Source organism: Bombina bombina, chromosome 3 (genome assembly GCF_027579735.1).
Source record: "Bombina bombina isolate aBomBom1 chromosome 3, aBomBom1.pri, whole genome shotgun sequence".
Taxonomy (NCBI): domain Eukaryota; kingdom Metazoa; phylum Chordata; class Amphibia; order Anura; family Bombinatoridae; genus Bombina; species Bombina bombina.
Genome location: NC_069501.1, coordinates 597421741 through 597437902, shown reverse-complemented (window position 1 = coordinate 597437902; position 16162 = coordinate 597421741). Strand labels below are relative to the sequence as shown.

Genomic DNA, 16162 nt, shown 5'->3' with positions numbered 1-16162 from the left:
AAGCGGGTGGCGGACATAGTGAATAAGGAGTGGGAGAAGCCCGGCATACCTTTTGTCCCCCCTCCTATATTTAAGAAATTATTTCCTATGGTCGACCCCAGAAAGGACTTATGGCAGACAGTCCCTAAGGTCGAGGGGGCACTTTCTACTCTAAACAAGCGTACTACTATCCCTATCGAGGATAATTGTGCTTTCAAAGATCCTATGGATAAAAACTTGGAGGGTTTGCTTAAAAAGATTTTTGTACAGCAAGGTTACCTCCTGCAACCCATTTCGTGCATTGTTCCTGTCACTACGGCAGCGTGGTTCTGGTTCGAGGAACTAGAAAAGTCGCTCAGTAGAGAGACTCCGTATGAGGAGGTTATGGACAGGGTTCACGCACTCAAGTTGGCTAATTCTTTTATTTTAAATGCCGCTTTGCAATTAGCTAGATTAGCGGCGAAAAATTCAGGGTTTGCAATTGTGGCGCGCAGAGCGCTTTGGCTAAAGTCTTGGTCAGCGGATGTATCTTCCAAGACAAAATTGCTTAATATCCCCTTCAAGGGTAAAACTCTCTTTGGGCCAGAATTTAAAGAGATTATCTCAGACATCACTGGGGGAAAGGGCCACGCCCTCCCGCAAGCTAGGCCTTTCAAAGCCAAGAATAAGTCTAATTTTCGTTCCTTTCGCAATTTCAGGAACGGACCGGCTTCCAACTCCGCATCCTCTAAACAAGAGGGTAATGCTTCACAAACCAAACCAGCCTGGAAACCCATGCAAGGCTGGAACAAGGGTAAGCAGGCCAAGACGCCTGCTGCTGCTAACAAGACAGCATGAAGGAGTAGCCCCCGATCCGGGACCGGATCTAGTAGGGGGCAGACTCCCTCTCTTTGCTCAGGCTTGGGCAAGAGATGTTCAGGATCCCTGTGCACTAGAAATAGTCTCTCAGGGTTATCTTCTGGAATTCAAGGAACTATCCCCAACGGGAAGGTTCCACATGTCTCACTTATCCTCAAACCAAATAAAGAGACAGGCATTCTTACATTGTGTAGAAGATCTGTTAAAAATGGGAGTGATACACCCAGTTCCAACGGCGGAACAGGGAATGGGATTTTACTCAAATCTGTTTGTGGTTCCCAAAAAAGAGGGAACTTTCAGACCAATTCTGGATTTAAAGATCCTAAACAAATTTCTCAGGGTTCCATCGTTCAAAATGGAAACCAATCGAACGATTCTACCTACAATCCAGGAAGGTTTTCTTCCAAAGGTTGTTTCCAACAAAAATATTAACCAGGAGATAGTTGTACCTTCTTTGTGTCCGAATCCAGTTTCAAAGAAGGAACGTTTGTTACACAATTTAGACATAGTCCGTGCTCTAAAATTCTATTTAGAAGCTACAAAAGAGTTCAGACAAACTTCTTCTCTGTTTGTCATCTATTCTGGTAAAAGGAGAGGTCAAAAAGCGACTGCTACCTCTCTTTCCTTTTGGCTTAAAAGCATCATCCGATTGGCTTACGAGACTGCCGGACGGCAGCCTCCTGAAAGAATCACAGCTCACTCTACTAGGGCTGTGGCTTCCACATGGGCCTTCAAGAACGAGGCTTCTGTTGATCAGATATGTAAGGCAGCGACTTGGTCTTCACTGCACACTTTTGCCAAATTTTACAAATTTTATACTTTTGCTTCTTCGGAGGCTATTTTTAGGAGAAAGGTTTTGCAAGCCGTGGTGCCTTCTGTTTAGGTAACCTGATTTGCTCCCTCCCTTTATCCGTGTCCTAAAGCTTTGGTATTGGTTCCCACAAGTAAGGATGACGCCGTGGACCGGACACACCAATGTTGGAGAAAACAGAATTTATGCTTACCTGATAAATTACTTTCTCCAACGGTGTGTCCGGTCCACGGCCCGCCCTGGTTTTTTAATCAGGTTTGATGAATTATTTTCTCTAACTACAGTCACCACGGCACCCTATAGTTTCTCCTGTTTTTTCCTCCTGTCCGTCGGTCGAATGACTGGGGTGGGCGGAGCCTAGGAGGGACTATATGGCCAGCTTTTGCTGGGACTCTTTGCCATTTCCTGTTGGGGAAGAGATATTTTCCACAAGTAAGGATGACGCCGTGGACCGGACACACCGTTGGAGAAAGTAATTTATCAGGTAAGCATAAATTCTGTTTTTTCTTCATCCGTAGAAGTCAATTGTCTAGCCTGTCATAAGGTACAGCAATTTATGTGGAGGTGCAAATATCTTAAAACAACACCTCATCAATCTTTTATTTTTCACATGAAATGCACACAGAGATTTGTTCACAATATGCATTTTACAAGATTAGGCCTTATATAACAGTAGGTCTCACCTAGACACTTTATTCACATATGTTCAAGTGGCATGAATGCCTTTAACAATCCATATTCTTTTTCACAATGTTTGGTTATTTAACCATGACAACCAAGAAGGGGTCACTTCCTGAATGTCAATTTCCTGTGGGGGTGGGGGTTCTTAACACACGCAATATAAGTACATTTGCACTTGCACTTTGTCTGAGGAAGAGGAATGATTTCCTAGGAACCACCTAAATTTGAATAAAAATACTACAATCAAAAATCCACTGAGTGCGGACTTGTTTCGAATTAGCCAATAGAATGAAAGCTGCTTAAATCCTATTGGCTAATTCGAATAGCCAATAGGATTTTAGCAGCCCTAATTCCTATTTGCTGATTCAAATTTATCAGCCAATAGGAATGCAAGGGACACCATCTTGAATTGCCTCCCTTGCATTAAAGATTCAGTGTACGGCGGCGACCGTATGAAGAGGATGCTTCGCGCTGGATGTCTTCAGGATGGACCTGCTCCGCGCTTTCGAGATCAAGATAGAAGATGCCACCTGGATGAAGATTGAAGAGGCCGTCTGGATGAAGACTTCTCAACGCTTGGATCAGAACTTCGCCGCTGGGATGAAGATTGAAGAGTTCGCCTGGATGAAGACTTCTCACTGTCTGGGTTAGGACTTCAACTCTGGGATGAAGATCGTTCAAGCGGGACTTCAAAAACTGTAAGTGAATAGTCAGGGGCTTAGTGTTAGGCTTTTTTAAGGGTTTATTGGGTGAGTTTTATGTTTTAGTTTAGGGTCTGGGCAGTAAAAGAGCTAAATGACCTTTTAAGGGCAATGTCCATACAAATGCCCTTTTCAGGGCAATTGGGTAGCTTAGGTTTTTTTAGATAGTTGTTTTTTATTTTGTGAGTTTGGGGGGGGTTGTAATGTTAGTGGGTCTTTGTAATTTTTTTTCACTAAAAGAGCTGCTATCTTTAGGGCAATGCCCTACAAAAGGCCCTTTTAAGGGTCATAGGTAGTTTATTCTAGATTAAGTTTTTTATTTTGGGGTGTTTTTTTATGGGTATTAGAATAGGAATCATTAATCATTTTTTTATTTTTGATAATTTGTTTGTTATTTTGTGTAATGTATATTTTTAGGGGGTGTTTTTTTTTTTAGCAAAATAGCTGTTTAACTTAGGGTAATGCCCTGCAAAAGGCCCTTTTAAGGGCACTTGGTAGTTTGGGGGGGTGGGGGTTTGTATAGTGTTAAGGGTGTTTGTATTTTTTTGGAGCAAAAGAGCTGTTTAACTCAGGGCAATGCCCTACAAAAGGCCCTTTTAAAGGCCCTTGGTAGTTTGGGGGGTGGGAGTTTATATAGTGTTAGGGGATGTTTGTATTATTATTTTTTTGGAGCAATGCCCTACAAAAGGACCTTTTAAGGGCTCTTGGTAGTTTATTCTAGATTAGTCTTTTTTTATTTTGCTGTGTTTTTTTTTTTTTTTTAAAGGGTATTAGAATAGGAATAATCTTTATTTTTTTTGATAATTTTTTATTTTTTGTAATGGTAGTTTTTTTTTATTTTTTGTAATGTTAGGTTTTAGTGTAAGGCAGGTTAGGTTTTATTTCACAGGTACGTTTGTATTTATTTTAGCTAGGTAATTAGTAAATAGTTAATAACTATTTACTAACTAGTCTACCTAGTTAAAATAAATACAAACTTACCTGTGGAATAAAAATAAAACCTAAGCTAGCTGCAATGTAACTATTAGTTATATTGTAGCTTCCTTAGGTTTTATTTCACAGGTATTTAGTTTTAAATGGGAATTTTTTAGTTAATAATTGTAAATTTAATTTAGATCTAATTTCACTATGTTAAAGTTAGGGGGTGTTAGGGTTACGTTAGGGTTAGGGTTACTTTAGGGTTAGGGGTTAATAGTTTAATTTCGTTTTTTGCGATGTGGGGAGCTGGCGGTTTAGGGGTTAATAGGTTTATTTAGTGGTAATGATGTGGGAGGCCAGAGGTTTAGGGGTTAATAACTTTATTTAGTTGTGGCGATGTTGGGGAGCAGCGGAATATTGGTTAATAACTTTAATATAGTTGCAGCGATGTTGGGGAGTGGCGGAATAGGGGTTAGTAACTTTAGTATAGTGGCGGCGATATAGGGAGCGGCACATTAGGGGTTAATAATTTTAGGTGGGGGCTATATCGGGAGCAGCAGATTAGGGGTAAATAACTGTAGGCAGGCGTCAGCGATGTCAGGGGCAGCAGATTTGGGGTGTTTAGACTCGGGGTTTATGTTAGGGTTAGCTTTAAACTGTATTTTCTTTTTCCCCATAGACATCAATGGGGCTGCTTTACGGAGCTTTTGTTTCCGCGATCGCAGATGTTAGAATTTTTCCCCCCGGTTCTCCCCATTGATGTCTATGGAGAAAGCATGCTCTAGCATGTCAAAACACTGCTGCTTTTGTTTGCGGTATGGAGCTCAACGCAGCCATATCGCTCGCACAAACTGGTGGCTAGATTATGAGTTGTGCGTTAAGGTAAAAAAGCATCGTTAAGAGGTCTTAACGCTGCTTTTTTACGCCCGCTGCTATTACTATTGATTGGAACAGCCAATAGAATGCAAGCTCAATCCTATTGGCTGATTGTATCAGCCAATAGGATTGAACTTTAATCCTATTGGCTGATTGCATCAGCCAATAGGATTTTTCTACCTTAATTCCGATTGGCTGATAGAATTCTATTAGCCAATCGGAATCTAAGGGACGCCATCTTGGATGACGTCACTTAAAGGTACCTTCATTCGTCGTTAGTATGTCGGATAAGGAGGATGCTCCGCGTCGGATGTCTTGAAGATGGAGCCGCTCCGCGTCGGATGGATGAAGACTTCTGCCCGTCTGGAGGACCACTTTGCCCCCGGCTTGGATGAAGACTTCTCCCTGCTTCGTTGAGGACTTCGACCCGGTTGGATGAAGACTTCTGCCGCTTCCTTGAGGATGGATGTCGGATCTTCAGAACAGTAAGTCGATCTTCAGGGGGTTAGTGTTAGGCTTTTTAAGGGTGTATTGGGTGGGTTTTATTTTTAGGTTAGGGACTTTGGGCCGCAAAAGAGCTAACTGTTTGTTGCGTTCTTTACTTTCCCTATAGCGCTTAAAACTTGTAATCTAGGTGAGTGGAAGTTCTAACTTTTAAGAATTCCAGGTCTGACAAATTTCACAATATCAACTGGTTGTAATAACAAGCTTGATTGCGTGTAGGGCAGTGTTTGGCAATGGAAAGCAATTTGCTACTTGCCTTTAATAGAAGGTTTCTTAACAAATGTTGAAATTGTGGTTTAATTATAATTGGTATCAGACTGTAAGAGCTGAGCATAAAGATTGTTGACTCCCAATATCTAAATAAAGAAACAGTGGAGGCACGCAATCTACAATTTAGTTTTATTTACTTTCAAATATTTAGTATTAGATCTCATTTGAGCCATAAAAAGGGGGACACAATTAACAATAAACTCGGACTAAGGTATTTTTACTAGTGGTTCAATTTTTGTCCTTGTATCAAACTGCTGTGTGCTATTTACATGTTACTAACTCATTGCAGATTTTTGCAACTGAACATATTTGTACCTCTTTTGATCTTCTTATTGAAACCATAAATGCAATGGTACCTATATTATATGCCGCCCTAATAATCCTAAAAACAACCTGCAAGCGATTCCAACACTAGCATTCCAGTAAGCAATCCCAGAGGTCCTACACAACCCCACTAACACAAGCCCCAATACTCAAGAAACTCCATTATATTGCTCTAAGTGCAACACCCCACATCCTAGTAACACCCACTTTACCACCCCCTCTGAATGAACCCCAAAACACCCAAGAGACCCTCTTTACAGCTTTTTATTATTATTATTATTATTATTATTATATGACTATAAAACCTTAAAAGGTTTTAAAAATGTATTTTCATTTGCAAATTGTAATCAGTAATACCAATGTAATTGTATCTAGCTAATTTCCTAAAGTTGTATTTTACTACATTTTTTATATAAATTTCAATTGTTTTTTTTTCTATTTGTAAACTTTAAAAATAATACACTTTAAGCATATAGAATAACCAAACAAGTTTTTTAACATTTGCAACAGAAAGTACCTATGTTTCAATATTGATTACATTTTCCATCGCATGTAAGTCCTTAAAGAGACAAGCAAATGGAAAGTATGTTGCAGTGGAACATAGCACCAGCATACCAATTACAATGGAAATATACTTACATTTCAAAAAAATTCCTTTGGCCTTTATTTTTAGCTCTGAGATCAGCACCTTTAACAAACTAACAATATCAGAGCATAGGGGGCAGCTGAGTTTAAACTTTGAATTTCTATTTTTGACTGGAAATATAATAGTGGACATAGGGGTATGTTTATGTAAGTGCGAGCAGACATGATACGATGTAGCGTATCATGTCCGCTGCATATCGATAAATGCCGACAGCATACGCAGTTCTTGTAAACATGTTGAATTAAAGAAACAGTAAATTTAAAAAATAATGTTACATAATTCTGCACATAGACCTAGATTACAAGTTGTGCGGTACGGTTATACCGCTGAAAAATTAGCCATTGCAAGCGGAAGTCAGCTCACCCGTATTACAATTCGCTTGGTACGGCTATACCACTAAAGTTTTAGCCTATACCGCAACAATCCATTCGGCACTCAAACATTTTGAGTGTGGAATATTCAACTCACCCGAATTACAGGTTGTGCGGTCAGTCTATTTCGCTAGCATTATGACTTATACCGTAACGATCCATTCCACAATCAAAGACCAATAGTTATGGATTTTGCGAAACAAAAATATTTTACAAAACTCATAACAAAAATGTTGCAAAGTACACTAACACCCATAAACTACCTATTAACCCCTAATCCACTGCCCACCCACATCGCCAACACTAAATTAAAGTATTAACCCCCTAATCCGCCGCCCCCCACATCGACAACAGTAAATAAACCTATTAACCTCTAAACCGCTGGCCCCCCACATTGCTACTACTAAAATAAACCTATTAACCCCTAAACCGTTGACCTGCCCACATCGCAACAAACTAAATGAAACTATTAACCCCTAAACCTTACACCCCCCCCCAACTTTAAATTAAACTTAGAATATAACTACCTTCAAATTAATAAAAACGTTCCTGTGAAATAAAAAAAAAAATAAGCTTAAACTATAAATAAACCTAACATTACTATTTAAAAAAATATATATACCAAAACAAAAAACCATAAATTACAAAATTAAAAATCCTAATATTATGGAAAAAAAACAAAGAAAACCTAACATTGCAAAAAATAACAAACTCTAAAATTACGAAAGATAAAAAAAATATAAGATTACAGAAAATAATAAACGGAATTATACAAAATAAAAAAATAGACCTAATATAATACCCCTATAAAAACAAAAAAGCCACCCAAAATAAAAACACCCCCTAATCTAACAATACATTAACAATAGCCCTTAAAAGGGCCTTTTGTAGGGCATTGCCCTGAAGAAATCAGCTATTTTACATTAAAAAAACTACAAATTAACCCGTAACAGTAAAACCCCTCACCCACCCAATCCCCAAAATAAAAAAGAACTAACTCTAAAAAACTAATCTACCCATTGCCCCTAAAGGGGCATTTGTATGGGCATAGCCCTTAAAAGGGCAATCAGCTCTTAAGTGCACATTAAAAATTTAAAAAAGCCTTAATCTAAAAAGAAAACCCACCCTAAAAAAAAAAACTAACACTAACCCCAAAAAATGTACTCACCATACCTGAAGTCCAGACATCCATCTTCTTCCTGGCGGAGTAAAGTCTTCATCCAGGTGGCGAAGATCTTCTTCCAGGGCGGCGCCATCTTCCATCTTCATCCCGGTGGGGCAGAGGGGAGCTGGAACTGCGGCCGCGCAGACATCCGAGGTGAAGGGTCCTCTTCATGCGATCGTCCGCCGCACACTGAGGATTGAATGCAAGGTACCCGTTCTATATTAGGGTACCTTGCATTTCTATTGGCTGAAATATTCAAATTAGCCAATAGGATGAGAGCTGTTTAAATCCTATTGGCTGTTCAAATCAGCCAATAGGATTTAAGCAGCTCTCATCCTATTGGCTGATTTGAATATTTCAGCCAATAGGAATGCAATGTACCCCAATATAGAATGGGTATCTTGCATTCAATCTTCAGTGTGCAGCAGATGATCACATGAAGAGGATCCTCCACGCTGGATGTCTGTGCGGCCGCTGTTCCTACTCCGCTCCGTGCCACCGGGATGAAGAAACAAGATGGCCCTGCGCTGGATGAAGATGGAGCCGCCTAGAAGAAGACCTTCACTGCCGGACCTCAGGAATGGTGAGTACCTATTTCGGGGTTAGTTTTTTTTTTGTGGTGTTTTTTTTTTTAGATTTTGTCCTTTCTCTTAGTCATATGTATGACTAAGAAATCATGGGAAAGTGGGAGGGATTAAAGTTTTGGACTTTAATCCAACATGTAATGGCTTATGTACTCTCACCACCATGAAAGAAATACATTTCTTTTACAAAGATATGACGAGTCCACAGATTTCATCCTTACTTGTGGGATATTAACCTCATGCTAACAGGAAGTGGCAAAGAGCACCACAGCAGAGCTGTATATATAGCCCCTCCCCTTCCCCTCCACCCTCAGTCATTCTCTTTGCCTGTGTTATACTAGGAAGAGGTAAAGTGAGTTGTTAGTTTTATTTTCTTCAATTAAGAAGTTTTTTATTTTAAATGGTACCGGTGTGTACTATTTTCCTCAGGGTGTTATGGAAGAAGATTTCTGCCCTGAGGTTGATGATCTTAGCAGTTGTAACTAAGATCCACGCTGGTTCCCACAAGACTTCTGAAGGTAACACATGAGACATCTTCAGTGTGGAGACCGGTTTCATGCTACAAGCAGCATTAAGGTATGTGCAGCCTTTTATTTCTGAAGAGACTTGATATATCAGAACTGGCTGGCATTTATTTCCCTATATGGGAAGGGGTAAGCAGTAGACCTGTTTCACAGAAGGATGTTACTGGAATCCCTTTTATTATTTTGTATTTCTGACATAAGGAGCAGCAAGCAGTAACTCCGGTTGCTCCTGGACAGTAGTCTCTGGCTTGGAGTGTTGGCTGTTCATTTTGAAGTACCCTGGGGGCAGGTAGGCGCCACAGCAGTGCTGTGGCGAGGTGCAGAGGGTGTTTTTGTGTAAACTGTTATATTTATCACTTTAGAGTCTTATTTTTCACCTTTCTCATAGGGTGCAATAATTTTTGGATATACCAATTAGTTTTAGTGAATTTTGGTAGCAAATTAATGTTATTTAAGCAGTTTTGGAAAAATTGTTCACTTTTTCTTTCTTAAAGGCGCAGTACACGTTTTTCAAAGTTTTATTTAAAGCAATAAATAAAGTGTTTAAACGACTTTTGTGGCTATTATTAGTATGTTCAACATGTCTGACATTGAGGATTCTCATTGTTCTATGTGTTTGGAAGCTATTGTGGAACCCCCTCTTACATTGTGTACCTCTTGTACTAAAAGGGCCTTACATTGTAAAGACCATATTTTAGGTCAAGATAGTGTGCCTAAGGATGATTCTCAATCTGAAGAGAATCAGGTTATGCCATCCAGTTCTCCCCAAGTGTCACAACCTTTTACACCCACACAAGCAACGCCAAGTACCTCTAGTGCGTCTAATTCCTTTACTCTGCAGGAGATGGCTGCAGTTATGTCAACTACCCTTACAGAGGTATTATCTAAATTACCAGTGTTGCAGGGTAAACGCAGTAGGTCAGGTATTAATGTAAATACTGAATCCTCTGATACTTTATTAGCTATTTCCGATGTACCCTCAAAGTGTTCTGAGTTGGGGGTCAAGGAATTGCTGTCTGAGGGAGAAATTTCAGATTCAGGGAATGTGTTACCTCAGACAGATTTGGATGTTATGTCTTTTAAATTTAAGCTTCAACACCTCCGTTTGTTGCTTCGGGAGGTCTTGGCGACTCTGGATGATTGTGATCCTATTATGATACCACCAGAGAAATTGTTTAAGATGGACAAATATTTAGAAGTGCCTACTTATACTGATGTTTTTCCGGTTCCTAAAAGAATTTCGGAAATTATTAAGAAGGAATGGGATAGACCAGGTATACCATTTTCTCCCCTCCTACTTTTAAGAAAATGTTTCCCATTTCAGACACCATTCGGGACTTGTGGCAAATGGTCCCTAAGGTGGAGGAAGCTATATCTACTCTGGCTAAGCGTACAACTATACCCATTGAGGACAGATGTGCTTTCAAAGACACTATGGATAAAAAATTAGAGGGTCTCCTAAAGAAATTGTTTATTAATCAGGGTTTTCTTTTACAACCTACTGCTTGCATTGTCAATGATCCAGGAGGGTCAATATATGACTACCGTGGACTTGAAGGATGCTTACCTTCATATTCCTATCCGCAAGGATCATCATCAGTTTCTAAGGTTTGCCTTCCTGGACAAACATTATCAGTTCGTGGCTCTTCCCTTCGGGTTGGCCACAGCACCCAGAATCTTCACAAAGGTTCTAGGGTCTCTTTTGGCGGTTCTCAGACCGCGAGGCATAGCAGTGGCGCCTTATCTGGACGATATTCTAATTCAGGCGTCAACTTTTCAACTGACAAAATCTCACACGGACATAGTGTTGTCTTTCCTGAGAACTCACGGTTGGAAGGTGAACATAGAGAAGAGTTCACTTGTTCCACAGACAAGGGTTCCTTTCTTGGGAACTCTGATAGACTCGGTAGCCATGAAAATTTTTCTGACAGAGGTCAGAAAATCAAAGATTTTAAATACTTGCCGAACACTTCAGTCCATTCCTCGGCCATCAGTGGCTCAGTGTATGGAGGTAATTGAATTAATGGTAGCGGCAATGGACATCGTTCCGTTTGCTCGCTTTCATCTCAGACCACTGCAACTGTGCATGCTCGGACAGTGGAATGGGGATTATGCAGATTTATCTCCTCAGATAAATCTGGATCAAGAGACCAGAAACTCTCTTCTTTGCTGGTTGTCGCTGGACCATCTGTCCCAGGGGACTTGTTTCCCCAGACCCTCGTGGGTGATAGTGACAACGGATGCCATCCTTCTGGGCTGGGGTGCTGTTTGGAACTCCCTGAAGGCTCAGGGTGTTTGGACTCAGGTGGAGTCTCTACTTCCAATCAATATTCTGAAACTGAGAGCAATATTCTATGCGCTTCGGACAAATTCATCAGATTCCAGTCGGACAACATCACGACTGTGGCATATATCAATCATCAGGGGGGAACAAGGAGTTTCTTAGCGATGATAGAAGTATCCAAGATAATCCGTTGGGCGGAGGCCCACTCTTGTCATCTGTCAGCGATCTACATCCCAGGAGTAGAGAACTGGGAAGCGGATTTTCTAAGTCGACAGACTTTTCATCCGGGGGAGTGGGAACTTCACCGGAATGTATTTGCCCCATTGATTCTCAGATGGGGCAGACTGGAATTGGATCTGATGGCATCTCGACAAAATGCCAAGCTTCCAAGTTACGGATCCCGGTCAAGGGATCCTCAGGCCGAACTGAAAGATGCCTTGGCTGTGCCTTGGTTGTTCAGCCTAGCTTATGTGTTTCCACCGTTTCCTCTCCTCCAACGCGTGATTGCTCGAATCAAACAGGAGAGAGCTTCAGTGATCCTGATAGCGCCTGCGTGGCCATGCAGGACTTGGTATGCGGATCTAGTGGACATGTCCTCTCTGCCACTGTGGAAACTTCCATTGAGACAGGACCTTCTCATTCAAGGTCCTTTCCAACATCCAAATCTAATTTCTCTGCAGCTGACTATATGGAGATTGAACGCTTGATTTTATCGAAGCGAGGATTCTCTGATTCGGTCATCAATACTTTGATACAGGCTAGAAAGCCTGTCACTAGAAAAATCTATCATAAGATATGGCGTAAATATCTTTATTGGTGTGAATCCAAGGGTTACTCATGGAGTAAAGTTAGGATTCCTAGGATTCTGTCTTTTCTCCAAGAAGGATTGGAGAAAGGGTTATCAGCAAGTTCTTTTTAGGGACAAATTTCAGCTTTGTCAATTCTTTTTCACAAACGTTTGGCAGATGTTCCAGATGTTCAGTCTTTTTGTCAGACTCTATCTAGAATTAAGCCTGTATTTAGACCCAATACTCCTCCCTGGAGTTTGAATTTAGTTCTTTGAGTTCTTCAAGGGGTTCCGAACCCATGCATTCCATGGATATCAAATTGTTATCTTGGAAAGTTCTGTTTTTAGTTGCTATTTCTTCTGCTCGAAGAGTTTCTGAGCTTTCAGCGCTACAGTGTGATTCTCCTTATCTCATTTTTCATTCTGATAAGGTGGTGTTACGTACCAAACCTGGATTTCTTACTAAGGTTGTTTCAAATAATAATATTAATCAGGAAATTGTTGTTCCTTCCTTATGTCCTAACCCTTCTTCTAAGAAGGATTATATGTTGCATAATTTGGATGTGGTCCATGCCTTAAAGTTTTACTTACAGGCAACTAAGGATTTCCGTCAATCATCTTCATTATTTATTCTGGAAAGCGTAAGGGTCAGAAAGCTACGGCTACCTCTCTTTCTTTTTGGTTGAGAAGTATCATCCGCCTGGCATATGAGACTGCTGGACAGCAGCCTCCTGAAAGAATTACGGCTCATTCTACTATGGCTGTGGCTTCCACATGGGCTTTTAAAAACGATGCATCTGTTGAACAGATTTGTAAGGCTGCGACTTGGTTGTCCCTTCACACTTTTTCCAAATTTTCCAAATTTGATACTTTTGCTTCTTCTGAGGCTATTTTTGGGAGAAAGGTTCTTCAAGCAGTGGTGCCTTCTGTTTAGTTTCCTGTCTTGTCCCTCCCTTTCATCCGTGTCCTATTGCTATGGTATTGGTTTCCCATAAGTAAGGATGAAATTCGTGGACTTGTCATATCTTTGTAAAAGAAAAGTTAATTTATGCTTACCTGATAAATTAATTTCTTTTACGATATGACGAGTCCACGGCCCACCCTGTTCTTTTTAAGACAGTTTTTCTTTATATTTTTTGTAAACTTCAGTCACCTCTGCACCTTTTAGCCTTTCCTTTTTCTCTTCCTATACCTTCGGCCGAATGACTGAGGGTGGAGGGGAAGGGGAGGGGCTATATATACAGCTCTGCTGTGGTGCTCTTTGCCACTTCCTGTTAGCAGGAGGTTAATAGCCCACAAGTGAGGATGAAATCCGTGGACTCGTCATATCGTAAAAGAAATTAATTTATCAGGTAAGCATATAACTTTGGTTTTTAACTTGTAATACTGTTTTTTATGGTTTCTTTGCTGATAAAGAATAATCTTTTATAGCTGTGGTAAAGTGTTGGGAGCTGACTTTATCAGCCAGTGCGGAATCAATCTCTAGTATTAACTTGTGCACAAATATTAATTTCTTGTTAATTCAAAATAAATGTAAACAACATTGAAGGCATATTAATAAAATTATCATGCAGCAAATTAAAAACATTTTGCATGAAAAAAATTAAAGATAAAGATATTTAATTGATACCGATACTAACATGAAGATTGCTTATTGGATGGAAATGTATAACTCCCACAGCTCTATTAGTAAACAGGAGCATGAGAACAGCAAAAATGTATTTGTAACAGGTACAATTATAGTAAAACATAAGATGCCAAAATAGTTACCACTGTCTTGGATAAAAATGGGTTTAGCCTAAACAAATTACCAAACACTTTGGGCCAGATTATAAATTGGCACTCCATGGTTAGCACGTGAATGTAAATACGATCTCGAGATTGTGGTGTTTTTTATTCTCAAATCCATATTACAAGTGGCACGCTGTTTAAATTACTGTGGTTTTGTTTACGCAAACTCGCAGTAATTTACGCTCCCAATATTTTCTAAGGGTGCTGTTGAGCGGCAATGTCTGCTCCTATTAAAAGTTAAAAAGTAAATGTGATTGGTCAAGCACAATTGAATTTAACGATTCAACTTTTTATGCAACCTGAAAGTTTGTGTAAAGAGTTTGGCCAGAGAAAGTAGTTACATTAAACTACACTATTAACCTCTAAACTGCCACATAGCCCACTGCAAAGTACCCCTCTACACTATTAACCCCTAAACCCCCACACCCCTACATCACAAACTACCCTGCTACATTAACCTCTAAACCGCCACATACCCAAATCGTAAAGTACCCCTCTACACAATTAACTCCTAAACCGCAACAACACACATTGCAAAGTACCTACTAACCTCTAAACAACCCTAACCAGCTAACCCCCCTATCACCCCCTTAATTACCATAAAAAAATGCATTACAAATAAAAAACCTAATATTACATTTAAAAAAAATTAGAAAAAAAAACAAAAAACCTACGGTTACAGAATATAAAACCAACAGGCAGTTACTTTAAATACAAATCACTTATCAGCTGCTTGTCTGAATACATTATCCCTTTAAGGGAGTTATCTGCTTATAAAAATAACTGTTATATGGGTACAGATCATATATTATTTTCCCACAATATTCCTTTAAATTAATGTTTTAAGCACATACCCCTACTTTACAACTTGAATAGCAAAAATCTCTGAAAGGCTTCTTCAGAAAGGCTGCTTAATTAGTTCTGATGACTAACCAGCCTTCTCTATTCTCCCCTCATTTTGTGTTGCCCACATTCCTCAAATCAGCCAGATCAGGGCCTACTTACTCACATAAGGCACAATAATGCCTCTCCCTTCTGCCTCTCCTTGTCAACTGTTCTTCTTCTCAGCACCTCCACACAACGCAACTGCACTCCACCTTCACAGCAAAACTCCACCATCAAGCTGATGATCCATTTTTACATCAGCATTTCATTGCTGCACCTACATGCTAAGCCTCATTGCTGCACCTACATGCTAAGCCTTCGATAGTGAATGAATGTTAATTTTACATTCACTCACTATCTTTCACCACAGTTCAATTTCTATGCGCCAATGTCTAGTGAAAATCATGCTATTATGATAGGGGGTTTGATGCCAGCAAATTCATTGTATTACTTTTCTGTGGGGCAGTTCACAGCAGTCTTCTTGAACAGAAAACTGACATTGCAGGGAAACTGTCATGAACTGGTGCAGAAAAAGTTAAGAGTGATAATGTCAGACTATAAGCTATATTATACAGCAAGAATTCTACATTATACTTCAATGTAGCAATATTGTTCTGGCACTGTTACTTTTCTACTGCATTGCTTATAATATTAACATTTAACTTGCCAACATTCTGATAGGTTTCCAGCAAGGTAGTTATTGCTTTAAAAAAACTTGGACACATTTAGGCTCTTCTGTTTATTGCAAAATTTGATACATAATTACATAATAACTCCATAACTATAATCAAAAGTGATTCCTGTTGGAAGTTAATGACAATTCTTTCTCATTGTAGGTTCATACTGTCCGGAATTACCCGTAAAACAGTCATTTCTCAGCAACAGTGGCAAAAAATGGATTCCAGCCTGAAAGTTTCAGCAAGCATTCATAATAATTTAAAAAAATAAACTTGTATTTCAGCAATTCCACAAATGTGTTGTTGGATAAATTTAACACATATAGGTCTAGATTACAAGGTGCACTATCAATTTTCCTGGGCCGTGTTAGGAATAGCGCATTATCTGGTATTACAAGTCCATGGCAAAGAAGAATTATCATAGAATATTTAGCGCAACTAACATCCCCCTATTAACACCCCCTGCTAGCTGCCGATTGCCCGCGGATCTGCAGGGTGCGGCATTGCACAAGCAGTTCACCAGAAC

General features: G+C 39.8%; 1 protein-coding gene across 1 annotated transcript in view; it reads left to right on the top strand.

Annotated features, from left to right (window-relative positions):
- STPG1 (sperm tail PG-rich repeat containing 1) overlaps positions 1-15932 on the top strand; it is a 362003-nt gene extending 346071 nt beyond the window's left edge. The window contains exon 9 of the mRNA XM_053707188.1: positions 15796-15932. Within this exon, the coding sequence (XP_053563163.1) occupies positions 15796-15869 (74 nt within the window). The 3' untranslated portion in view covers positions 15870-15932. The remainder of the gene's footprint in view (positions 1-15795) is intronic.
- Positions 15933-16162: the final 230 nt, after the last annotated feature.